This window comes from Lethenteron reissneri, chromosome 60, assembly GCF_015708825.2.
Source record: "Lethenteron reissneri isolate LAM-NWPU_2019-01 chromosome 60, ASM1570882v1, whole genome shotgun sequence".
Lineage (NCBI taxonomy): Eukaryota > Metazoa > Chordata > Hyperoartia > Petromyzontiformes > Petromyzontidae > Lethenteron > Lethenteron reissneri.
The window spans coordinates 936,865-964,845 of record NC_083838.1 but is presented as its reverse complement, the minus strand read 5'-3'; the positions used below and the strand labels follow the sequence as shown (position 1 = coordinate 964,845).

The 27,981-nt window shown below is 51.4% G+C and overlaps 2 protein-coding genes across 2 annotated transcripts in view; both read left to right on the top strand.

The window, feature by feature from the left end:
* The window catches only part of LOC133358081 (rho family-interacting cell polarization regulator 1-like), a 47,133-nt gene extending 39,892 nt beyond the window's left edge, over positions 1–7,241 (top strand). The window contains 1 exon segment of the mRNA XM_061576374.1: positions 31–7,241. Within this exon segment, the coding sequence (XP_061432358.1) occupies positions 31–137 (107 nt within the window). The 3' untranslated portion in view covers positions 138–7,241.
* LOC133357823 (uncharacterized) lies at positions 4,594–27,570 on the top strand. The gene is given in 16 exon segments (XM_061575964.1): positions 4,594–4,768; positions 5,192–5,242; positions 10,244–11,580; positions 14,588–14,732; positions 16,116–16,186; positions 16,188–16,374; positions 17,650–17,755; positions 19,077–19,202; positions 20,081–20,169; positions 21,311–21,529; positions 22,963–23,054; positions 23,585–23,730; positions 24,059–24,195; positions 25,068–25,138; positions 26,350–26,459; positions 27,425–27,570. Coding segments are annotated over 16 exon segments (3,129 nt in total). The 3' UTR covers positions 27,492–27,570.
* Positions 27,571–27,981: the final 411 nt, after the last annotated feature.

Here is a 27,981-nt window from a genome sequence, read left to right as displayed (position 1 = left end):
ATTTATTATTAATCTCATTTCTTTTTTCAGGCAAGGAAGGCCAAGAGGCCTACCGTCGCGCGGAGGAGACCATGGACGGAGTGCGTGGGTTCATAACGCCGGGCGCTCCTCACAAACAGCCGCCCGCGACTTTCTGACCGCGGCGAAGGAGGAGGTGGCGCTGCTCGTGGTGATGACGACGATGCCGACGCCATCGCCGAACCGGCAGCTCGCTGGAGCCACGGCGGCGGCAGCGGGAAAACTGCACGCGGCCGAGGGCCGGCACCCATTGGGGGGGGGGGGGGGGGGGGCTTGTGGGAATTAGTTTTTTTTCATCACAGGTTGTGGGGGGGGGGGGGTGGGGGGGCAGCAGGAGTGAGGAATGGGGTCGATCAAAAAAGAGGGCAGCTCTCTTGGTTAGCCGACAGAAGGGCATGATGACGTGGAACACGTGAGATGACGTGGAACACGTGAGATGACGTGGAACACGTGAGAAACCTTACCGTTAGCGGAGAAGCGGGATGGGCACGGGGGGGGGGGGTGCCAGTGTCGGATTGTGGAAGTATTAACACGCGGCACTGAGCACGATTGTTGGACATCGATGAACGGAAACATCGAGACGAAGAAAAGCGCCGCGTTCTAACGACGGCCTCGCACGCGGAGCCCGCTCGCGCCGTAGTTGCTTCGCCGCGGTGCATTGCAGCGCCGGCGTGCAACCATCGAGCGGCCGACGGATCGCTCGGAGAGGGACTCGTTCGCCGCATTGGCGCGCCCTCGTTGTGGCCTCGGAAGCCGCGTGGGAGCGAGCGGCAGGGAGGGAGGGATGGAGGGGCCCTCTCGCAGAGACGTCCGGAAGGAGGCGCCGACCGTGGCCTTCCGACGGGCGGCAGAGCGAGCCGCGTGTCGGTGCGTGAAATGGGCCGTCCCGTGCGAGGTCGGCTCGGCCTGAAATGAGCGCGGGGCCGGATCGCAAGGCGGCCGCGGCGGCGTCTCTGAAACGTCGCAGGGAAAGGAGAAACAAAGAAATGCACGATTCTTGTTTTGTGGCGAGCGAAGGCGTGGGGGGCGTTCCGCTAGGCCCTCGGCGGACCGGCCCCGTGTGCCGGCGCGACGTTCGGCCTCGGGCCCTTTCAAAAGTAAAAAGCTGCGGTATTCTCCGGATTGCGTGACACGCGGTGATTTCCCTCCGACCTGCCGGAATTTGAAATGACAAAAAACGTTGGGTTGCGCGTCTTATAATGCGGTAGTTGTGAGTGCGTGTGCACTCACGCGCTCGTGCGTGCGTGCGTGTGACCAGACCGGTGTAACTTTATTAATGGGCACGGGGGTGGGGGGGGGGGGTATAAACATTCGAGGTCCGTCCGAATCTCCGGAGCGTTTGCCAATCTGGAGAATACGGCGAGAGAGGAACACAAACAGAGTTGGGTGGAGCTTTCCAAAAACACACAAACACTGAATGCGGATCTCGTCGTCGCCGTTGCCGCCGCCGCCGTTTAGAGAATTTTTGCGACGGCGTTGGTTGCTTTAGGCCCAGGTAACTCTCCGTTATCCGCACACCGCAAGCGTACTGCTACGTGTGTGCCGGTTTCAATATCACCGAGGAGGTGGGGGGGGGGGGGTGAGCAGGGGCCCACGTGACCGCAACGTCTCAAGTATGTACCGTACGTTAAACTTCTTTCGCGTCGTACGTCGCCAGCCGTGCTCAGCGGAGGTGCGGAGAGACTGATACACCGTGCACGCCAGACGGAGGCACTCCGCATCCGTCTCCCACTCACTCCCTCGTCGGCGAGAAACACGAATGCACAGCACGTTTGGCTACGTACGGAGCGAAAGAAGCGCAACGCACGGCATACGTCCAGCTACCATCTACTTTCGCTTGGCATCATCCGTCGTTTTTTGGGGGTTTTTTGTCCGGGGCAATCGCCTCCCTCCCTCCCCTACCGGGTCGGCTACCCACCCACGAAGTCGCCCACCACCACCACCACCACCCATCCCACCAGTTCAGTCACCCACGACCTGGAGCCGAGACCGAGCGCGGTTCACCGGCCGTGCTCGGGAATCTCCACGAGTCGAGGCCGGGCCGCTCGCGCTTCTCGCAAAGCCTTAGCCCGAGCGGTGGCTGAAGATATGACCGTGAGAGTTCATCTGGGCAGAGATGAACAGCCTTGGCACATCGGTGTTGCTTGCGATGACGACGAGGGTGATGGTGGTGATGGTGACGATGGTGATGATGGTGACGATGGTGATGATGTTGATGGTGATGATGATGTTGCACGTGTCGGGAGACCACGTAGCGGAATCAACTCGCGCCACGGTGGCGAGGAGATGTTGACTACCTCGCCTGGTATACAGGAGGTCGTGGGTTCGATCCCGACCCTGTGACACCTACTGTATATTTGGAGTTTGCGTGTCTCTCTCCCCGTGGTCGCGTGGATTTTTTCTCCGGGTCCTCCGGGTTTTCCCTCCACATTTAGAATCAACGTCACGGCGTTTAGAGTAGTTGGCTGCTGCTATACACTTCCACGTGATGATGATGATGATCATGATAAGCCACCATTCAGTTGAGCTATCATTTGTGACGGCCAGGTCGCTTCTAAAAAAGAGCGACATGGCTCAGAGTGTGGGCCTCACCCGGTTAAAAGAAAAATAATTTTCCGTATTTATGGCATGGTAGTCTGTTGTCCTTTGCCAGCCACCTCTGATGAGCACGGGTTGGCTATGTACGGCGAGACAGAAGTTCAACGTACGCACGAACAACTCTGCCCCTGACGAGTTCTCTCGCTCTCGCCCCCCCCGCCACCGCTCGCTCCTGCGACCTTTTTATCCCGACGATTATTTCTCGGCCAGATCAAAAACAAACGCGTGAACGGATTTTTTTTTATTTTACGTATTTTATATCGATATATATTTAACGGTGCAAATTCAGTTCAGCTTGTGTAGTTGTACAAAGGCGAGGTTTTTTTTGTTGTGAATATATATATAAAAAGTCATATCGGTGTTGCATATATATACTGAACAACGCACTCTTAACCGTTCGATTTTTCATCCACGTGGAAGTGGAACTTAACTTTGAAATGTAAACAAAAACTATCGTCGCTTTCTCGAGGCTGTGCGTAAGTTATTCATCCAATTTAAATTTGTTGTTGTTTAAGCCAAGTTTTGCCAGCGCAGGGTTCCCCCGTTGGCTTCCGAGCAGCCTTGCCAAGCGGCCAGTAACAAGCGGCACCGTCACGGGTCGTAATGGATACGGAGTGCAGCGCGTCGCTTCAAACAGAGAAAGGGGTCGAGAGAAAGGGGTCGAGAGAAACGGGACACGCAGACACAGAGAGAGAGAGAGAGACCTGCTGAGATATACATCGATACAGAGGATATGCAAGAGATTACAAACACAAGTCCGTTCATGTTGCCTGCGGTAAATTCATAAGAATAATTTTTTGTTGTTGGGTTCCATCGCGTAAATACGAATGTGTCGTTAAACCCGCCACCACCCGACAGCCAATTTTGTGATGTTTGTCGCGTAAACAAAACCTGGCCAACTAGTTACTAGTACAGCACTAACCGGTTGTGTGTTGGAGAGTAAACCCACTACAACATTTACAATTCGAATAACGTGACGTTTCGCTTGCGTTTGCAAGAACCAGCTCCGATTTATGCGATCTAACACCAAACACACGAAAAAATATTTTTATTCTGAATAATATTGGCCGCGAAAGCCTCCGTAGCAAATGCATCATTACACCCGCGCCTTATCCACTCCTCGCGACTGGGGTGGTGATTGTGCATGTGCGTGGGGTAACCGCTGCACTACCGCTCGGAGGAGCGGTGGTGCAGCGATTAGCAGCGCTGCACTACGAATCTAGCGACCCGAGTTCGATTCCCGCTCACGGCCAACACCGGTGACGATTATCTGAACCGGTCCTGGGCCTCCCCTAGGTCGACTCAGCCTCAAATGTGTAAACATCCCCACTGGGGGAGACAAAGGCGGCCGGGCGTGGTGCTGACCGCCCACCACCACCTCGTGTGCCACAGTGCCGGCCTTCGTAGGCCCTGCGCTCGCTAACAGCCACTTTGCCTTGGGGGGTAACCGCGGGCAAAGGGGGCAGCCCCCTCCCGCTTTGTCGTACTCGGAGTTTGCGCGCAAGTCTTCTGAAGAATGCCAAATACGGGGAGGGATCTTCGTTGCGTCGCCTCTTTCAGAAAACACCTTGCTGCACGTCCTCGGTCACCTGAAGGATTCAGGTTTTTCTACTCGCGTCCTGCAGTAGCTACTGTTGTCGTTGTGGGTTTTTTTTGTATTTTACGAACGCGCGATAATTATTGCACACGGAGTCTTGAACCGTCTCTCCCACGGGGGGTGGAAAAATCACGTGCTCGTTAGCAGGAGGAGGAGGAGGAAAGGGGTGGGGGGCTGCTGCGACATTGCGACGTCGTAGGGGGTTGTAATTATCCCCCGTTTTGAACGTTCGGGGTTTTTTGGCGTCGTGCGGGAGGAAAACCCCGGAGGAATTGCGGAGGAATCGCGGCGGAAACCCGGGGAAATCGTAGAGAGATCCTGGAGAATCGTGGAGAATCTCCGGAGAAATCCCGGAGAAATCGTAGAGAAATCCCGGAGAAATGCCGGAGAAATCCCGGAGAAATGCCGGAGAAATCCTGGAGAAATCGTGGAGAAATCCCGGAGAAATCGTGGAGGAATGCTGGAGAATCCTGGAGAAATCCCAGAGAAATCCCGGAGAAATCCCGGGGAAATCCCAGAGAAATCCCAGAGGAATCCCATCCGTATGGACGAGGGGTAACAACACTCAAAACGAACGCTGAGAAGAGGGGGAGCTTGCCAAAAAAAACAACTGACCGCTCATCAGCATTGGTTGAAGCGAGCCTGACACACTGCTGATGAGACACTGAACATCGACACCGGGACCCAACGTCGTGCTCGTGTTGACGCCAGTCAGTGTCGCCTGGTGATCAAATGCTCTTCCAGAAGGCCGTGTGGCTGATGGGAGAGAGCATTTTACTTTACGTTTTTTTATTTGGATGGGCAAATATGGGAAGTAAGGCGTTTTATTGCTCGCATATTTATTTTATCTCAGATATAGCCGGTCGAATAACCTACTTTCTGTACTTCCGCAAAGCGTCGTGGAAGGCGCGCGCGAAGACCTGGGGGTTGGTGGGTTGCTCAGAGACCGCCAACGTCTCCGTTGTGAACCTCCCCCAGGGAACGGCAGCGAAGTCGCTGCCCTGCTCGTGCGAGCCATCGCCACCTCGCGTGGGGTGCGACCACCTCATGTGGGATGCGCGCAAGTTGGTCTGCGTTGTCCTCCCGACACGGAGGCCGAACGCTCCTCGCGAATGGAATTGGCGGCGCAAGTACGCGGTGTAGGCCGGAGCCAAATGATCGATCGACATGACATCTCCACTCTCGACACAAGGCGACCAAATGTTGATTTAATTGACAGCCTCCTCCATGTGCCACCCACCGCCATGCACCCACCCCAGTGACCCCACCCCAGTGACCCCACCCCAGTGACCCCAGCCCAGTGACCCCACCCCAGTGGCCCCATCTCAGTGACCCCACCCCAGTGACCCCCACCCCAGTGACCCCACCCCAGTGACCCCACCCCAGTGACCCCATCTCAGTGACCCCACCCCAGTGACCCCACCCCAGTGACCCCACCCCAGTGACCCCACCCCAGTGGCCCCACCCCAGTGACCCCACCCCAGTGACCCCACCCCAGTGACCCCACCCCAGTGACCCCACCCCAGTGACCCCACCCCAGTGACCCCACCCCAGTGGCCCCATCTCAGTGACCCCACCCCAAGTGACCCCACCCCAGTGACCCCATCCCAGTGACCCCACCGCCATGACCCCACCCCAGTGACCCCACCCCAGTGACCCCACCCCAGTGACCCCACCCCAGTGGCCCCGCCCCAGTGACCCCACGTGGCCAGGGACTGTGGCGGCAGTGCCGAGAAGGGGCCTGGGTTGGGATGCCAACTCGGGCGTCTTGGTGTGCGGGGTTTCGATGTCGCCCCCCCCCCACCTCCTCCCTCCTGTTTCCGTAATGGGGTTTCCGCTGGGGTTTTGGGTACAAAGTGGAATTGGTCAAAAACGTCGCAATGCTGAAAAATGTCCTGCAAAAAATCACTCGGCTGGGATCCGCACGCAAGCGGCAGCAGCAACAGTAGCAGCAGCAACAGAATCAGCAGCAGCAGTAGTAACAACAGCAGGAGTAGAAACAGCGGCAGCAGCATCAGTAGCAACAACTTCAGCATCAGTAGCAAGAGCAGCATCAGTAGAAACAGCAGCAGCATAAACAGCAGCAGCATGAGCAGGAGTAGCACCAACAGCAGAAAGGGGTAGAAACAGCAGCAGCATCATCAGCAGCAGCAGCCACGCCGAAAGTGAAAACGGTGGCAGGACCCTCCTGAAAAAAAAAGTTTTGAGACTCTGTGAGACTTTCCTGGGGACACACACGGAATTATAACCATCATAATAATAATGATTATTCTACTTTATCACCACACACCGCACACTGTCATGCAGACCATTGACAGTGCGGGGCCTGTAGCATGATGTTGTTATAAAGGAGCCATGAATAAAAGTGATGCCAGTTTAGATCTCAAGTTTTCGTGACTGCAATGTTCCATACTCTTTAGTTATTTCGGTAAAGTCACGTAGGTATAAAATAAAAATAATCAAAAATAAATAAAATTACAAATAATTGAATTTATTATTTATTATTTGTATTTTAGTCCTAAATAAATACAATTAATTGTGACTTTATTTATTTTTGATTATTTTATGTTTTGTTCTTTCGGTAAAGTCACGTAGGTATAAAATAAAATAATCAAAAAGAAAATAAATTAATTGTGATTTAATTTATTTAATAATCAAAAAATAATTCATAATCAAAAAGAAATAAAATTAATTGTGATTAAAATGTTTTGATTATTTTATTTTATACCGACGTGACTTTACCGAAAGAACTAAAAATAAAATGAAAAATAAATAAAATCGCAATCAAATTTCTTATTTTTATTTTATACCTACGTGACTTTACCGAAAGAACTAAAAAGTGTTGCCGATCTCCGCTCTTCGACTCTGGTATAACTCCACACCGGTGACGATGCCCACGTCTGCCGCGTTGTTACACAACGAACACACATTATCCACGGCGTTACACAGCAGCGCGTGTAACCTGTACCTGCTGGCGAGACCCGCTGTGTGCACGTGTATGAATAATAAACAATTATAAGCCGCAAACTCGGGGACCTGATTACGGGGTGATTTTTCTTATTTCCGCTTCAAATGCCTTCTTAAATTCTAGATTTGAAGCTTTCGTGACTGCAAGGATTCATACTCTTAGTTCTTTCGGTAAAGTCACGTAGGAAAAAAATGAAATTAAAATTAATAAAAATAAAATAATAAAATCACGACGTTTCGGAGGCAACACGAGTCTCCGTCGTCAGGTGGGACCGTCACAGCCAGCAACGTCGTGATTTTATTATTTTATTTTATTAATTTAAATTTCATTTTTTACCTACGTGACTTTACCGAAAGAACTAAGAGTATGCCTTCTTAAGTGCTTGATACCAATCGCATTGTCGGGCAATTAAAACATCGGCACGTGGTGTGTGCTCCCCGCTGATTACGCGACGCGGTTCAGAAGCCGGTGGTGGCTTTTGACTAAAAAATTGCAATCAAACGGAAAAGTACGGAAAGCAGCACGTGGAGAGAGACGCTGAAAGGCAGGGAGAGGATCACGTGGAGGAGAGGACACGATCAGGGTAGAGACATCACCACCGCCACCTTCACATTGATCATCACCCAGCAGTGGATAGACCACGCTGGTTACACTGAGGATCACGTGGAGGAGAGGACACGATCAGGGTAGAGACATCACCACCACCACCTTCACATTGATCATCACCCAGCAGTGGATAGACCACGCTGGTTACACTGAGGATCACGTGGAGGAGAGGACACGATCAGGGTAGAGACATCACCACCGCCACCTTCACATTGATCATCACCCAGCAGTGGATAGACCACGCTGGTTACACTGAGGATCACGTGGAGGAGAGGACACGATCAGGGTAGAGACATCACCACCGCCACCTTCACATTGATCATCACCCAGCAGTGGATAGACCACGCTGGTTACACTGAGGATCACGTGGAGGAGAGGACACGATCAGGGTAGAGACATCACCACCGCCACCTTCACATTGATCATCACCCAGCAGTGGATAGACCACGCTGGTTACACTGAGGATCACGTGGAGGAGAGGACACGATCAGGGTAGAGACATCACCACCGCCACCTTCACATTGATCATCACCCAGCAGTGGATAGACCACGCTGGTTACACTGAGGATCACGTGGAGGAGAGGACACGATCAGGGTAGAGACATCACCACCGCCACCTTCACATTGATCATCACCCAGCAGTGGATAGACCACGCTGGTTACACTGAGGATCACGTGGAGGAGAGGACACGATCAGGGTAGAGACATCACCACCGCCACCTTCACATTGATCATCACCCAGCAGTGCATAGACCACGCTGGTTACACTGATGAGCACGTGGAGGAGAGGACACGCGCAGGGTAGAGACATCACCACCGCCACCTTCACATTGATCATCACCCAGCAGTGGATAGACCACGCTGGTTACACTGAGGATCACGTGGAGGAGAGGACACGATCAGGGTAGAGACATCACCACCGCCACCTTCACATTGATCATCACCCAGCAGTGGATAGACCACGCTGGTTACACTGAGGATCACGTGGAGGAGAGGACACGATCAGGGTAGAGACATCACCACCGCCACCTTCACATTGATCATCACCCAGCAGTGGATAGACCACGCTGGTTACACTGAGGATCACGTGGAGGAGAGGACACGATCAGGGTAGAGACATCACCACCGCCACCTTCACATTGATCATCACCCAGCAGTGGATAGACCACGCTGGTTACACTGAGGATCACGTGGAGGAGAGGACACGATCAGGGTAGAGACATCACCACCGCCACCTTCACATTGATCATCACCCAGCAGTGGATAGACCACGCTGGTTACACTGAGGATCACGTGGAGGAGAGGACACGATCAGGGTAGAGACATCACCACCGCCACCTTCACATTGATCATCACCCAGCAGTGGATAGACCACGCTGGTTACACTGAGGATCACGTGGAGGAGAGGACACGATCAGGGTAGAGACATCACCACCGCCACCTTCACATTGATCATCACCCAGCAGTGCATAGACCACGCTGGTTACACTGATGAGCACGTGGAGGAGAGGACACGCGCAGGGTAGAGACATCACCACCGCCACCTTCACATTGATCATCACCCAGCAGTGGATAGACCACGCTGGTTACACTGAGGATCACGTGGAGGAGAGGACACGATCAGGGTAGAGACATCACCACCGCCACCTTCACATTGATCATCACCCAGCAGTGGATAGACCACGCTGGTTACACTGAGGATCACGTGGAGGAGAGGACACGATCAGGGTAGAGACATCACCACCGCCACCTTCACATTGATCATCACCCAGCAGTGCATAGACCACGCTGGTTACACTGATGAGCACGTGGAGGAGAGGACACGCGCAGGGTAGAGACATCACCACCGCCACCTTCACATTGATCATCACCCAGCAGTGGATAGACCACGCTGGTTACACTGAGGATCACGTGGAGGAGAGGACACGATCAGGGTAGAGACATCACCACCGCCACCTTCACATTGATCATCACCCAGCAGTGGATAGACCACGCTGGTTACACTGAGGATCACGTGGAGGAGAGGACACGATCAGGGTAGAGACATCACCACCGCCACCTTCACATTGATCATCACCCAGCAGTGCATAGACCACGCTGGTTACACTGATGAGCACGTGGAGGAGAGGACACGATCAGGGCAGAGACATCACCACCGCCACCTTCACATTGATCATCACCCAGCAGTGGATAGACCACGCTGGTTACACTGATGAGCACGTGGAGGAGAGGACACGATCAGGGTAGAGACATCACCACCACCACCTTCACATTGATCATCACCCAGCAGTGGATAGACCACGCTGGTTACACTGATGAGCACGTGGAGGAGAGGACACGATCAGGGTAGAGACATCACCACCGCCACCTTCACATTGATCATCACCCAGCAGTGCATAGGCCACGCTGGTGGTGATGACGAGAAGTGACGTTGCTACCTGGTGCGCGCGTCACAGTGTTGACGGAAAGTGACGTCAGCCCCGCGGCGCGGGTTCCCCGAAACGGAGCGCGCGGGTCAGCGTCTGGGAGTGACAGAGACTCACAAAGACACACACAGAGACACACACAGAGATACTCACACAGACACACACAGAGACTCACACAGAGACAGACACAGAGAGACTCGGAGACACAGAGACTCACAGAGACACACACAGAGAGACTCACAGAGACTCACACAGAGAGACTCGGAGACACAGACACAGACTCTCCTAGAGAGACACACACACAGAGACACACACAGAGACTTACACAGAGACTCAGAGACACACACAGAGACTCACACAGAGACACACACAGAGACTCACACAGAGACACTCACACAGACACACACATAGACTCACACAGAGACACTCACACAGACACACACAGACACTCACACAGACACACACAGAGACACACACAGAGACAGACACAGAGACTCACACAGAGACACACACAGAGACAGACACAGAGAGACTCGGAGACACAGAGACTCACAGAGACACACACAGAGAGACTCGGAGACACACAGAGACTCACACAGAGAGACTCGGAGACACAGACACACACAGAGACTCTCCTAGAGAGACACACACACAGAGACACACACAGAGACTCTCCTAGAGAGACACACACACAGAGACACACACAGAGACTCACACAGAGACTCAGAGACACACACAGAGACTCACACAGAGACTCACACAGAGACACACGGAGACACAGAGACACACACAGAGACTCTCAAAGAGACTCACACAGAGACTCACACAGAGACACACAGAGACTCACACAGAGACACAGACTCACACAGAGACTCACAGAGACTCACACAGAGACACACACAGACACACACAGACTCTCACAGAGACTCACAGAGACACACACAGACACAGAGACACACACAGAGACACACACAGAGACTCTCAAAGAGACTCACACAGAGACTCACACAGAGACACACAGAGACTCACACAGAGACTCACACAGAGACACAGACTCACACAGAGACTCACAGAGACTCACACAGAGACACACACAGACACACACAGACTCTCACAGAGACTCACAGAGACACACACAGACACAGAGACACACACAGAGACACACACAGAGACTCACAGAGAGACTCAGAGACTCACACAGAGACTCAGAGACTCACACAAAGACACACACAGACACACACAGACTCTCACAGAGACTCACAGAGACACACAGAGACACAGAGACACACACAGAGACACACACAGAGACTCACAGAGACTCAGAGACTCGGCAGGACCAGAGCGGGGAAGTATGGACGCCGCGTGCGGTGAGTACATTGTGTACTGTAGTTGTGTACTGTAGCTGTGTACTGTAGTTGTGTACTGTAGTTGTAGACTGTAGTTGTAGACTGTAGTTGTGTACTGTAGTTGTGTACTGTAGTTGTAGACTGTAGCTGTGTACTGTAGTTGTAGACTGTAGTTGTGTACTGTAGTTGTGTACTGTAGTTGTAGACTGTAGCTGTGTACTGTAGCTGTAGACTGTAGTTGTAGACTGTAGTTGTGTACTGTTTGTGTACTGTAGCTGTAGACTGTAGTTGTGTACTGTAGTTGTGTACTGTAGTTGTAGACTGTAGCTGTGTACTGTAGCTGTAGACTAGTTGTGTACTGTAGTTGTGTACTGTAGCTGTAGACTGTAGTTGTGTACTGTAGTTGTGTACTGTAGTCGTGTACTGTAGTTGTAGACTAGTTGTGTACTGTTGTTGTAGACTGTAGTTCTGTAGTTGTAGACTGTAGTTGTAGACTGTAGTTGTGTGCTGTAGTTGTGTACTGTAGTTGTAGTCTGTAGTTCTGTACTGTAGTTGTAGACTGTAGTTGTGTACTGTGGTTGCGTACTGTAGTTGTAGACTGTAGTTGTGTGCTGTAGTTGTGTACTGTAGTTGTAGACTGTAGTTGTGTACTGTAGTTGTATACTGTAGGTGTATACTGTATTTGTGTGCTGTAGTTGTAGACTGTAGTTGTAGACTGTAGTTGGTGTACTGTAGTTGTATACTGTAGTTGTAGACTGTAGTTATGTACTGTAGTTGTAGACTGTAGTTGTGTACTGTAGTTGTAGACTAGTTGTGTACTGTAGTTGTAGACTGTAGTTGTGTACTGTAGTTGTAGACTGTAGTTGTGTACTGTAGTTGTGTACTGTAGTTGTGTACTGTAGTTGTGTACTGTAGTGTGCTGTAGTTGGTGTACTGTAGTTGTAGACTGTAGTTGTGTACTGTAGTTGTAGACTGTAGTTGTGTACTGTAGTTGTGTACTGTAGTTGTAGACTGTAGTTATGTACTGTAGTTGTGTATAGTTGTTGTAGACTGTAGTTGTGTACTGTAGCTGTAGACTGTAGTTGTGTATTGTAGTTGTATACTGTAGTTGTAGACTGTAGTTATGTACTGTAGTTGTGTACTGTAGTTGTAGACTGTAGTTGTGTACTGTAGTGTGCTGTAGTTGTGTACTGTAGTTGTGTACTGTAGTTGTAGACTGTAGTTGTGTACTGTAGTTGTAGACTGTAGTTGTGTACTGTAGTTGTGTATTGTAGTTGTATACTGTAGTTGTGTACTGTAGTTGTATACTGTAGTTGTAGACTGTAGTTGTGTACTGTAGTTGTGTATTGTAGTTGTATACTGTAGTTGTAGACTGTAGTTATGTACTGTAGTTGTATACTGTAGTTGTAGACTGTAGTTGTGTACTGTAGTTGTGTACTGTAGTTGTGTACTGTAGTTGGTGTTTTACGACTTAAAACTCCGACGAGGCCACCTCACATCTTCGTGTTGTTGTTGCTGCTGCTGATAAAATTTTACTTAAAACTTTCGTGACTGCAGGAATTCATATCCTTAGTTATTTCGGTAAAGTCACGTAGAAGCCTAGAAGGGAAATAATAAAATACATTTTTTTATTATATTTTTATAATAATAATAAAAAAATCTTATTATTTTATAATAAAAAAAGAAATATAAAACAATAAGATTCTCACGACGTTTCGACTGCAACACAAGCAATAATAATCAGGTGTGAAATCCACAGCAATAAAAATATTTCACACCTGATGATGATTGCTTGTGTTGCAGTCGAAACGTCGTGAGAATTTTATTGTTTTATATATTTTTTATTTTTTTATTTCCCTTGTACTGTGACTTTACCGAAAACAGGACCCTGCGGGGTGGGCTGGTAGGAACGAATAACCAAAGAATATAAACATAATGTATTATTACACTTGTTTAGCCAGGAAAGCCCCACTGAGTCTAAAGGTTTTTGTAGGGTCCTGCCAAGTGTTTGCAGTAGGGGGCGATGTTGCTACACCGAATCGGACGATACGAAGGGAGAGTTTGAGGCCTAGTTCTAGGCTTTTATTTTAGGCTTTTATTTTATTTTTTTTATTAATTTTGATGTTTTACCTACGTGACTTTACCGAAAAAACCTAAGAATATGAATCCTTGCAGTCACGAAAGCTTCAAATCTAGAATTAGTTCTAGGCTTTAGGCCTAGCTGTAGGCTTTAGGCGGCTGTGAGTTAATTGTTAATTTAAATGTTTTAATTATTTATGTAAAAGCTTTAAATGTAAATGTTTGTATTTAAAAACATGAGGGAATGTAACATTGTTAAACATTAACTCCCTTTCACACACGCGGGGGTACGATACGAAGGGAGACTTTGAGGCCTAGTTCTAGGCTTTAGGCCTAGCTGTAGGCTTTAGGGCGCTGTGAGTTTTTTTTATTTAATTTCAAAGTTTGAATTAAAAGCTATCTCACGGAATTATAAGGGAATGTTTATTCCCTTGTTTAGCCAGGAAAGCCTCACAGAGTCTTAATGTTTTTGTAGGGTCATGCCAAGTGTTTTCAGTAGGGGGCGATGTTGCTACACGTAATCGGACATCGGACGGACGGACGATATCATCTATTGTAGGCTGGTCCACTTCGTTCCTACCAGTATAACCAAGACAATGCATAGATTATCAGAGCATTTTTGTTTGCATTTTCATCACAAGCACCGTGTGAGGTTAATGCAGCAACTTGATTCCTTCCAAGAGGTATCTATTTGGTGCTTGAACATCTGAACACACGACCTGTTTTATTACCAGAGAAGGATAAAACACAACCTGTTAAATTTCGATTTAAAGCTTTCGTGACTGCAGGGATTCATCTTCTTGGTTCTTTAGGTATTTTATTATGTTTTATTTTTATTATTTTATTATTTCCCTTCTACGTGACTTTACCGAAAGAACCAAGAAGACACAACCTGTTAGTATTTCATTTGATTCCATTTGTTATTGCCATCACATCTTTTTGACTTTAGAAGGAGAGAGTTGCGGGGAGGAGGAGGGGGTGCTGTTCAGCCGCCCCCATCCCGGAGGAATCCTTGAAAGTCCTTCCGGCACGTGAAAAGGCTCCGGCGTTTGTTGCCAGCCGCATGCTAGTCGCTGCGGGGATGGTGGGGCTGAGTCAGACGTCGTAATCGGGTACCCGATACCCGTACCCTACCCGATACCCGGCTACCTGTACCCGGCCGGGTACGGTTACGGGTACCCGTTTGCGACCCTGGTGCGGCCGGGTACGGGTACGGGTAGGCCGTGAGTCACTGGTGAGTAACCGTTTGTCACTCATTTCGGGTAGGGTACGGGTAGGGAACGGGTACCCGTACCCGGCTGGGTACGGGTATGTGTACCCATTTGCGACCCTGGTGCGGCCGGGTACGGGTAAGGAATCAAAACCCGTTTGCGACCTCTGGGCTGAGTGGTGTACAAAGTCGAAAATCACCGCTGGACCTTTCGCACGTCCAGTTTATTGGGCCAATTGCTGACGTGGCTAGGAGATGTTATCTCCCTCGTCTGGTACGCAGGAGGTGGTGGGTTCGATCCCGACCCTGACGGAGTTTGCGTGTCTCTCTCTCTTTCCGCGGTGGTCCGGTTTTTCCCCTCCGCATTTAGAATCAACGTCACCACGCGTTTCAGAGTATTTGGCTACTGCTGTACATGTCTACGTGGTGATCATGAGCCACTTTCGTTGAGCTGTCATTTGTGTGGTCAGGTCACTTTTGAAACTGAGCTATACACAAACCTGTCAACCCCTTATCAGTGCCCTACCTTATTACAACACCAATTCAGACCTCATTGGTCACCCCGTACCCCTTATACATCTCAACGTGCATCCTACAAAGTCCCATCGCAAGCGAGAAACACAGACAACATTTGAGTGTTTTTCCCGTATTGAAACGGCTGTACGCCGTATGGACCTGAAAACTCAATTTCCCTGAACTGGGTGAACCGTATGGGTTGGCAGGCATAGCTTTTAAAATAAAATAAAAACTTGGAGTGATGATCGTGTGGGCCAGTGGTTGGAGGACACCGTGTTTGGCACAACAATGCCGCCGCCTCTTCTTCTGGTGTACACTCGGACTGCTGTGAGGTTATCAATCGCAGGGGCAAGAGAGTCGATGATGCACTCCATTGTTTGGTTACCGTCTACGACCACAATACAATAATGTCCGTGTGTACGCACGTTGAACTTTTTTCGCACCGTACGTAGCCAACCGTGCCAATCGGAAGTGCTACTATAAAACTCGGAGGTACTACTATAGCGATAGTAACGCTTGATAACGATAATAATTCTTCTAATCCACCTCTCAAGACGATGCAATCACATGGAGCTCTCCGTGTTGCGGTATTGGGAGATATTCTCCTCTCCACGATGTACGCACGTACGTGTGTACGTACGCTGAACTTCTTTCGCACCGTACGTAGCCAACCGTGCCAATCGGTGGTGCGGGAACGACGAGACGTGCCCCGGTTTGTCCGATGTCTCACCTTTTACTTTGCGTCTTACAGAGCGCGGGGGGATGGCGATCCCCCCAACCCCCAACGCGACATCCCTCCCGGCTTCGGGCGAGGGGCCTCCTACGTCTCCCGCACCTCGTCTGCTGGCGGCTGGACGAGGCCTCGGTGGCGCGCGCCACGCCGCTCTTTGGGGTCTCCGCGGGCGGAGGCGGCGTGACGGCGGTGGCGTGCAGCGGCGCCCAGCGCCTGATCGTCCTGGCGGAGGACGGAACGGCGCTGGAGCGCGGCGCGAGCGGAGACGGCTTTCAAGGTGTGGGGGGGGGGGGGGGGCGACGAGCACGCGCACGCTGAAGACAAAGATCCCCCGTGTGGCCTTTAACAGACCGTCAGGGCAAGCGCTGTTAGCGAGCGCCTACGAAGGCCGGCAACGGCACACGAGGGGGTGGATCGCCAGCACCACGCACGGCCGCCTTTGTCTCTCCAGTGGCGATGTTTTACAGACCGCAGCGGGTACTAATTTGAGGCCGAGTCGACCTAGGGGGAGGCCCAGGAGCGGTTCAGATAATCGTCACCGGTGTTGGCCGAGAGCGGGAATCGAACTCGGTGTCGCCGGGTTCGTAGCGCAGCGTAGCGTAGCGCTAACCGCTACTCCACCGCTCCCCACGCTCACACGCACGCACACATACACACACGGACATGCGGCCCCCCTCCCCGGTCCCCAAGGGGGGGGGAGGCTTAGCCGACCGCGAGGCCACGGGGCGGCGGCGGTCACCGGTCGGCGATGGCCACGGCCGTCTCTAACGATCTCTAACGAGGGTAAAACTTTGCTCGCCGCGCTCACCGCTCGTCTTTGAGGTTCGCGGCTCGTCGCCGGCGCTGCGTCGTGCCGCGTTGTTTTTAATCGTTGCCAACATTGTTTGACTCGACTGGGAGAATTTAGAAGGGGGTGCTGAGTTGTTGAGCATGGCGGGAGGGGGGGGGGGGTGTTGGCGTTGTGGGGGCAGTGCTGAGCCCCCTCCGGCTCCGGATCATCTGTACGGCTTCCCCCACGAGATCCGCTTGCACCCTCGGTTCTCCAACAGAATCAGAATCGTGAGCAATGAAGCTCTTTTTCACAGATGTCCAGTAGGAGATTAGCACCGCGGAGCGAGCGTTCCATTACGGAGTCTTTGTCTACAAGAGTTTTTTTTGGGTTAGATTGCGTAAATATGAATGTGTCGTTAAACCCTCCACCACCCGACACAATTAGTAAGGTTTGTCACGTAAACAGAACGTGCCAATTCTTTGTCTTCGTCCGATCACGTGACGTGCCGCCTATGAGATAGTCGGGGTGGGCGAACGGAGGTGCTGACGTGCAGGAGAGCGAACGCTTCCTCTGAGAATCAACATTCGTCTCCTCTTCGCGAAGGGGGGGCGGGGAGGGGGGGGGGGCAGGCGGCGGTGGTGCACTTGATCGCGATCCGCGGTGCGCAACCCGCCGCCTCGCCCGTCACGCTGGCGCTAACCGTTTCCATTCCTCACGCGACACGGTCCCCCCCTCTGGCCGCCCCCCACCTCGTCCCACCCTCTGCCGCTGAGTGTGCAGCTGTGCCCGCGAAGCGGCTGACGCAGGTGAGCTGCGGGGAGCATCACGCCGTGGCGCTCACTGGCGACGGGCAGCCGCTCATGTGGGGCGGCAGGGACGCGCCCAGGTGAGTGGCACGGGGGGCGCCGCTCGCGGTGAGATGGGGCAGCCCGAGCTCGGCGGTCAGTCGCTACGGTGGCCAGGAGATGTTGACTACCTCGCCTGGTACGCAGGAGGTCGTGGGTTCTATCCCGACCCTGACGCCTACTGCTGTATTGGAGTTTGCCGTGTCTCTCTCTCTCATCATCATCATGGTGGATAGGAGATGTTAACTAACTCGTCTGGTATGCAGGAGGTCGTGGGTTCCTTCCTGACCCTGACGCCTGCTGCTGTATATTTGGAATTTGCGTGTCTCTCTTTCTCATCATCATCACGGTGGCTAGGAGATGTTGACTACCTCGCCTGGTATGCAGGAGGTCGTGGGTTCGATCCCGACCCTGATGCCTGCTGCTGTATATTTGGAGTTTGCATGTCTCTCCCTCTCCCCGTTGTGGTTGTGGGTTTTTCCCTTCGCATTTAAAATCTAAATGACGCATTTAAGAGTATTTGGCTGCTGTAAATTCCCACGTGATGGTATGAGCCACTTTATTGAGCTATCATTTGTGATAGCCAGGTCGCTTCTGAAAAAGAGCTACATAGCTCGGTGGGGCCTTACCTGGTAAAACTAAAATAGTTTAGTTTTAGTTCGATTGCTACGAGCATGATGACTGTTCCCACCACCAGACACTGACTGTTTCCACTCGTCCATTCTGCGTTCACCCACCACACTGCAGGTCACAACAACAACACTCGCTCGCCCACGCGCCAACTCACTCACCCACTCACTCACCACAATTCACTCTCCCATCGTCTCTTTACCCCCAAGCTCCCACAACAACAATAATTCATTCAGGATTCATATGCTAATCACCGTGCCACCAGTCCCCCACACTCCCGTGTGTTTGAAAAAAATTACCTATTAAATATCAAATCGCTTTTACATTATCTAGGGGCACGTGATATAGCTGCTCACACCGAGCTATGAATGCTCTGATACGTGCATTGTCGTTGCGCTGCACGCATTTTGGCGTTCTCTGGTCTGACCCTGGTGAGACTAGGCCATAAAGATGGCTGTCTCCGGTGCAGGCTAATCGGTTTCAAAGACAATGCATAGATTAATGAATTATCAGAACATGTTTTGTTTGCATGCTCACCATGAATACCACATTTGGTTAATGCAGACTTGATTCCTTGAAAAAGGATTCTATTTGGTTTTTAAACATCTTAACACACCAGAAAGGGTAAAAACCTATTCTTATTTTTCATAGTGTCAATAATTATTAAAGCATGAAATCGGCGATGAAAGCGTCACATTGCGATTTTTTTGTGCCCGAAATCTCTTTCCGCAGAGCGACCGTGGATTTGCAACCGGCGCCCAAGCAGCAGAGAAACAGATCGGGAAAGAAAAACCAAAGGAAGCCGGCGGTGGCGCAGACGACGGCGGCAGGAGACGCCCAGAGCGTCTCCGCTCCCAGGCCAGTGCTGGTCCACTCGAGGCCGGAGGTTCTCATCCCGTGGGGGGCCGCGGAGGGCAGCGGCATTGTTTCGAACGAAGATTTGCGACCAAGTTATTCGTCAGCGGAGTGTTTTTAATTTGCACGTTTGAACTTCTTTCGCGCCGTACGTAGCCAACCACGCTAATCGTAGGTGCGGAGGAAGGGTACAAACTATAGGTCTATGTGGGTCTTTATGTGAGTCTGTGTCTGTATGTATGTTGAACTTCTTTCGTACCGTACGTAGCCAACCGTGCGAATCGGAGGTTGCGGGGGGGAAGGACAACAAACTAAACACAAAAAGCAGCTCTAAAGAAATGAGCTTTCAATCTGGATGATTTGAAATGTGCATAGCTCCGAGTGGCTTCCCAATAACGGAAGGAAGAGCGTTCCAGACGGCCGCAGAAGCGCGTTTTAGAGCATTTGGTTGCGGCTATAAATGTCCACGTGATGCTGATGATGCTGATGATGAGAGGCACTTGATTGAGCTATCGTTTTTGTAACGGCCACGTGACTTCTGAAAAAGAACTATACAGCTCAGTGGGGCCTTACCTGGTAAAATAAAAAAAATATCATCTTGGTTCTTTCGGTAAAGTTACGTAGAATGCAAATAATAAAATAACATGAAATAAGTATTTTATTATTTTTATTATTATTTTAGTAATTCCATTCTACGTGACTTTACCGAAAGAACCAAGAAGATGAATCCCTTCAGTCACGAAAGCTTTAAATCGAAATAAAAAAGATAGTTCAGTTTTAGTTTATTAAAACGATCGCGCCGAAATCAAATGCATTCAATAAAATTGTTGTTAATTTTACGCAAATTAAAGTTGGCGGTGATGGGCGCGTGCGGTTCACAGGCCGGTCAACATCATAGTGGACGCATTCCGGAGGGTGCCGGTGGTGCAGGTCACGTGCGGAGCCCATCACACCCTCGCTCTCTCCAGCGGTACGCCACCGTTCAATCCTCGCATCTCCCTCGATCCCCCCCCCCCCACCATGTATAGCAGCTGATATACAAGTAAACAAATACACACACTTTGTGATGCACCGCACAGTTTTAGTTTTTTACGTCCAGAGGCGCAGGAAGCCACAGATCCGCACATCCGATTAGCACGGTTGGTTACGTACGGTGCAACAAAGAAGTTCACTACCCATAAACCAACACTGCCCATAGACTCAACACTACCCATAGACTCAACACTACCCATAGACCAACACTACCCATAGACTCAACACTACCCATAGACTCAACACTACCCATAGACCTACACTACCCATAGACTCAACACTACCCATAGACCAACACTACCCATAGACTCAACACTACCCATAGACTCAACACTACCCATAGACCAACACTACCCATAGACTCAACACTACCCATAGACTCACACTACCCATAGACTCAACACTACCCATAGACTCACACTACCCATAGACTAACACTACCCATAGACTAACACTACCCATAGACTCACACTACCCATAGACTCAACACTGCTCATAGACTAACACTACCCATAGACTAACACTACCCATAGACTCACACTACCCATAGACTCAACACTACCCATAGACCTACACTACCCATAGACTAACACTACCCATAGACTCAACACTACTCCTCCGATTAACTTGCGTACGTACTACCCATAAGAGTTTTTTGAGTTAGATGGCGTAAATATAAATGTGTCGATAACCCCGCCACCACCCAACGCAGCCAATTAGTAAGGTTCGTCAAGCAAAACGTGCCAATTCGTTACGAGGTATGGTGGTGCGGTGCGGTGGCATCGTGTACGAACGTTGAAACGTACGTAGCCAACCGTGCTAATCGGAGGTGCGGGCGAAGCACAACAAACTAAATGCAACAACAAGAAGCAGCAGTTCTAAAGCAAGTAGATGATTTAAAAGTGCACGGTGGCTTCTTAACATTGGAAGGAAGAGCTTTCCAGACGGCCGCGTGGTGCGGCAGTGCGGATGGTGCCGGCGTGGCGGTGACGCCCTCCCGCTTGGTGTTTCTCAGCGAGCGTGGTGTTTGCGCTTGGTGTTTCTCAGCGAGCGTGGTGTTTGCGCTTGGTGTTTCTCAGCGAGCGTGGTGTTTGCGTGGGGGACGAACGACCGCGGGCAGCTGGGCCTGGGCTCTGCGGTCCCGCGGAGCGACCCGCTGGCCGTGGGGGCCCTGTGCGGGATGCCCGTGAGGGCCCTGGCGGCCGGCGCCGCGCACAGCCTGGCCGTGACGGTCACCGGCGGCGTCTACGTCTGGGGCGCCAACGATCACCGCCAGCTGGGCCTCGACCGTCTGCAAGGTTCCTCGCTCAACGTTTTTGTTTGCCTCTTTCAACTTCTCTTCATCCGACTGCTACCACTGCGTGGGGTTTTTTTCTTCCTTTTTTCTTCTTTTTACTTATTATTTTCTAAATTATTTCTTCCGTTTTCCTTCTGTTTTCCTTCCTTATTTCGTCTTTTTCCTTATTTTTTTCTTCCTTTTTTCTTTTTCTTATTTTCCTTCCCTTTTCCTTCTTTCTTATTTTTTTCTCTACTTCCCCCCTCTCCCCCCTCCCCCCCCCCCCCCCCCCCGTTGCGCTGCGTCGAGTTTCAAGTTAAATCTGTTTAACCGAGTGAGGACTCGCCAACTGACCGGCTCGTGTCTTCGGGACAGCGTGCCGCAAGTTGTTTGCGTTGTTCGGCACGGACTCAGTGCCCAGAAGAAGCTCCCCCCCCACCCCACCCCCGTGCACCTGGAGAGGAACGTCAGGATGGAAGTTTTATCTCGTTCCACGAATCTTTCCCACTCCGTTAGAGAAATCGTTGTCAGCCATGGTCAGTCCGCTGCTGGATGAATCTCTTGACGCGACGAAGCACCCAGCGCCACCACGCAAATTGATTTCGTCGCTCCGTCTGCACGCCGGACGTCCGCGTGGAAGCGTTACGTTCCTTGGCTGGCCCCTTACGTGTTTATCTTTGACCGCCGTCGCCCCATCGTCCCTCCTGGCCGTGGCAAAGCCCTTCCCAAGCACCGGGCGCTCTCGTAAACGTTTGGACGACTGACCTTCGTGCATTTTCCGTTCTACGTGTTCACAGAAACTGAACTATAAAATATGTTGCTTATTGATTTTAAACTAAACTCTTTTTATTTTACCGGGTAAGGCCCACTGAGCTGTATTGCTCTTTGTTTCGGAAGCGACCTGGCCACAAATGATAGCCCAACGAAGTGGCTTAGAGCACCACGTGGAAATGTATAGCAGCCAAATACTGTAAACGCGTGATGTTGATTCTAAATGTGGAGGGAAAAAAAACGGAGGACCCGGAGAAAAATCTACGTGACCACGGGGAGAGAGACACGCAAACTCCAAATATACAGCAGCAGGCGTCAGAGCCAAGATTGAACCCACGACCTCCTGTACACCAGGCGAGGTAGTTAACATCTCCCAGCCACCGTAGCACCCCATGTCTTTTGCCTCTTGGTGTCATCCCCAGCTCGCGCCTCTCCCTACGCTTCTTTGTACGCAGGTTGAACGTCTTTCGCACCATACGTAGCTGACCGCGCTAATCGGGGGGTTCCCGGTTTTGCGAGCCGCGAGCTGCGTTTCTGAGCGGTGTGCGTCGTACCACCTGGGAGCAATCGCCAATTAAGCTTCTCTTATTGAGGCCGCAGGGGCGCGAGAAAAATCTGTTTGTTACCAAGGCTCAGAGTTCCAGTGGTGACGTAGTTCTTTGCCGGATTTCTTCCCCCACCCAGACGCCTACGAGGTCGTGCGATTGGAGAGCCTGCGGGCCCGGCACGTTGTCCACGCGTCCTGCGGTGACCGGCACACGGCGCTGCTGACCAAGGTACCGCCGGGCGAGGGTGGCGAACGATTACCGGCCGTGAAAAACAAACGGATCGTGGTTTAACACCCAGTCGGCTTTTCGCGACCAATATTATCCACAGTAGAGGGTTTTTTCGGGTGAGGTCACGTCAATATATCAATGTGTCGTTAAACCCGCCACCAACCGACACGGTCAGTTGGTAAGATTTGTCACGTTAACCAAACGTGAAAATTCGTTACGAGTACAGCACCACCGGTGCGTTGGAGAGTAAACCCACTACTTTTACAATTACTCTCCAACACACCGGTTTGCTGTACCAGTAACGAATTGGCACGTTTTATTCACGTGACAAATCTGACTAATTGGACGTGTCGGGTGGTAGCGGATTTAATGATACATTTATAGTTTAGAGGAGCGAACCGCGCGGTGGCACGGCGGCGTTACGAGTTGACATCGCGATCGTTATTTCGCTTGGAGTGCCTCGCCAGTCATGTCGGAGGCTACGTGAGGGGATCGTTGTCCGTGTTCACGCCGTGTCCGTTGCGCTACAGGAGGGGACGGTGCTCATTCTCGGTGGGGCTGCACCTCCTGCTGCTGCTGCAACTGCAGCTGCTACGACAACAACCGAACAGCTGGCCCACAGCTCTGCGGTGACGGAGTGCAGCATCAGCGGAATATCACAGATCGCCTGCAGCAGGTACGCAGCGCTTTGGTGCCGCTGACGTAGCTGACGTTGGCGGTGTCGGCACTAAGCACGGACGACAATAACAACAACAACAACAAAAAACACTCAACGCTTTCATTGATTACTCTGCGGCCCTTAAAAAAAAATTACAGTTAATAACAGGCGACGTTTCGGCGCTGTAAGTCGGTTGGTTGCCTTACGTTTGCTGCGGTCGCCGCCCCCGCTGCACTGTTCGTCCCCGTTCACGAGCCGCTTGGCGAACCCACTCCGTTCGCCCGCCGCCCGTCAGTGGCGAGCCTCCTCTCTGCTGACGACGGCCGCTGCTGCCTGACCTCTGCAGTTTTCACACGGCGGCGCTGAGCGCCGACTCCAAAAGAATCTACTTGCTGGCGACGCCGCAGGGACCCGGCACGCAGGAGGGCGGCACCACGGAGCTGCAGCTGGACGGGGTCTCACTTGGGGGTCCGGCCGGCCCAGGTACGTACGTTGTACGTACGTTGTACGTATGTTGTATGTATGTTGTACGTATGTTGGATGTATGTATGAGCGGTAGCGTAGCGGTTAGTGCGCCGCGCTACCAACCTGGTGACCCGAGGTCGTTTCCCGCTCGCGGCCACCAACACCACTGACGGATGATCTGAACCGGTCATGGGCCTCCCCTAGGTCGACTCAGCCTCAAATGAGTACCTGGTGCGGTGTGTAGTAAACATCGCCACTGGGGAGACAAAGGCGGCCGGGCGTGGTGCTGGCCACCCACCCCCTCGTGTGCCGTGCCAGCCTTTATAGGTGCTCGCTAACAGCACTTGCCCCTACAGTCTGTTCTGGCTATCGGGGGGATCTTTGTCTTTGTATGTAGTATGTATGTTGAACGTCTTTTGCACCGTACTTAACCAACCATGTAAATCGGAAGTGCGGGGGACGGACAACAACTAAACACAAAGAGCATTTCTAAACAAATTAGCTTTCAATCGAGATTTAAAAGTGCATACAAAGACACAAAGAGACTCGTGTTTATATCTCTCGGGGTCTACACATCTCTGTGGGTCTCTATGTATTTCTATGGGTCTCTATGTATCTCTATGCATTTCTATGTATCTCTGTGGGTCTCTATAGATCACTACGGGGTTCTATGTATCTCCAGGGGTCTCTGTGTATCTCCACGGGCCTCAATTTTCCCACTCGTGAAGCAGATGTGGTGCCCATCGGCCGACCGTCGGTGGCGTTCCGGTGACGCGGTTTGACGGTCAGGCCACCGCTAACGTGCCCGAGATGGCGAGAGCGTCAAACCCGGGAGGCGCGCGATCGACGCCCCGAGTGAGCGACACTGACATTGTGAACGTCTCCCGCAGCCGGCGGCATCGTCGTGAGGGACATTTTTGCCGGAGGCAGCCGCGTCTACGCCACCTGCTGCGGCGCAGAGGTGAGCGATCGGTCCGCGGCACTGCGACTGATGCCGCACGAGACAAATTGCTGCGTCCGCGACTCCGCTCGCCTGCCGAAGAAAGCCTCTCCGTGCTTAGCGGAGAAGGGGGCGGCACGGGGGGGGGGGGGGGGATGGCCTGCCGAGGTTTTTGTATCGAGGGCCGGTGTTGCTGACGTGTGCGTCATACCGACAGAACGTACGTGCGTACAGGCGACCCCCGCACCTTCGACCTAATTGGTTCCTGCACTACGCTCGCAAGTGGAGCCGTCGTAAGTCCAGCGCCTTAGTTCCCACACGGTGGAAGAGCAAAGCAGTGCCATCAGGCGACAAGTGTGCACATGACGTGTCGCCTATATACTATACCAGGGGTCGGCAACCTACGGCTCCGGAGCCGCATGCGGCTCTTTACGGGCTGCTTCTTGACGATATGTATGTACAGTATGTACTCAGATGCATTGCGGCTCTTGAAATACTGAATTTTGTACCGAATTGGAAAGAAATGGCTCTTCTTGTTATTTTGGTTGCCGACCCCTGTACTATACTATACACTACACTATTATCCACTATATACACTACGCTATACACTACACTATACACTACACTACTACTCTACTATACATTAGACTACTATACACTACTTCACACTACACTACTACTCTACTATACACTACACTACGAGTATGCGCATGACATGCACAAGCCGTCGTAAGTCAGGGGTCACCGCTATGTTGAACTCCTTCCACACCGTTACGTAGCCAGCCGTGCTAATCGGAGGTGCAGGAAGTGTGATTCGCTGGCGATTTCTCAGCGTCGGGATGTTTTAGTCCGACGCCATTTTGCGTTACGTTGCATAGCTTGCGTGGAAACTCATTCCTTTAGAACTGCTTTCTGCGTTTAGTGTTGTCGTCATTCCCCCCGCACCTCTGATTAGCGTGGTTGGCTACGTAACGTTGCCAAAGAAGTTCAACGTACACACACACATGACCAGTGTAGGCCAAACACATCCCAATGCCGAAAACGTCCCGCCAGTTTACTCGATCGGGACCGCGCGTGGCAGCAGCATCGCCGCCCTCTGCTGCGAAATAACCCAGCGCCGCCGCTCCTCGCCAAAAGAGTCTTGCGGCTCTCCGGGGCAAACGGGCACGAAGGACGGTCGCAATCGGTAACCAATCAAATAACGCCGCCGCATTCTCCTCCTTCTCCTGCAGGAGTCTCGAGTTGACCCAAAGGGCACGCGCGCTCCTGGGATCTGCACCGCGACTCCTGAGTTGCGCGAGAAGTTGACGTCCAAGTCAACTCTGCGTCCTGTGTTTGAGCGGTAAGCAAGAGCGCGCTCGCGCGTGCGAGCGTGGCGATTTGCGTCAACATTCCTGCCCGGCTCTTCCCCAACTAAAACTCTCAGACCGAACGCGATTGTGACTGTTGCCGTTGCAAAAATTTGGTTTCGCGACTTCCCCCCGCCCGCAATCTGCCTGCGGAATTTCTGTGACCCCCTTCGCTCGTGATTGGAGAAGACGCAAAAAACAAACAAAAATCAAATAGGTTTATGAGAATTCTTCCCTTATCCGCGACCGCCGGGCGAGCCGGAACGACGACAGTGATGGGCGTGTCGACGGGAACGCTCGCAAAGCAACGCTGTCATCCGTTTGGTCGTGCCGGGTGGTGGAGGGTTTCTTAAAGACACAGGTTTGGGGGGGGGGAGGGGCGGGGGGGTTAGGGATCGATCGCGTCAGCGGCCCTGAGCCAGAGGTAGATTACACTGGTCAACACACTGTTTCTGGCATAAGGTATTCCAACGGGTTCATAGTAATTTTGGGGTGCTGATTCCAAATCTGGCATCAGTTTTTGTCTATCACATCAGGTTTTTGAGATATCAAATATTGCATTTTCAATAAAAACTGCAGAAGAAAAATATTAAATAATGTGGATATCTACATAAAATGATATTATAAACAGACTATCCTAAAAATACAGCACCATATTTTAACACTGAAGCAGTCACTGACTCGCAACAACTTGCAATCATAAGTGACAGAGTTAATTTCGGGTAAAATCAATTAAAATGGGGTATGCCGATAGCATAAAATGAGATGTGATAGAGCAAATCTGACATCAGATTTGGAATCAGCACCCTGCAATTAGTCTAGAACAGCTGCAAAAGTCCAGGCCAGAATGTGTTTGTTTTGTTGACCAGTGTTATGGATCGAGCGTCTGCACGGTCAGCGCTGTCACGGTGCACGCCCCCCCGGTATAACTTGGTGCCGTAACTTCATGTGTCGACAGGCAAATCGATGTCATCTTCTCGTCGGCCGCATGCCTCAACGGCAGTTTTCTTCTCTCACAGAGGTAAGGGGCATCACACCTTGCAATTATTCATTTCTCTAACAGGGAGATGAATTAAAATCTAAACTAAACGATTTAAATTTGACCAGGTAAGGCCCACTGAGCTATACGGTTCTTTTCCAGCAGTGACCTGGCCACGAATGATAGCTCAACTAAAGTAGCTTATCATCATCACGTGGACATTTATAGCAGCCAAAACGCACACGTTGATTCTAAAGGGAAAAACCGGAGGACCCTGAGAAAAATCCACGCGGCCACGGGCAGAGAGAGAATATACAATAGGGGTCAGGGGTCAGGATCGAACCCATGAATTCCTGTACACCAGGCGAGGGAGTTAACATCTTGCCACCACGGCACCCCTGAGAAGATTACGTATTCAGCGGAGAGATATTTAACGACAGATGAGCAGACAAAAGTTTCGATTTAAAGCTTTCGTGACTGCAGGGATTCGTCTTCTTGGTTCTTTCGGTAAAGTCACGTAGAAGGAAATAATAAAA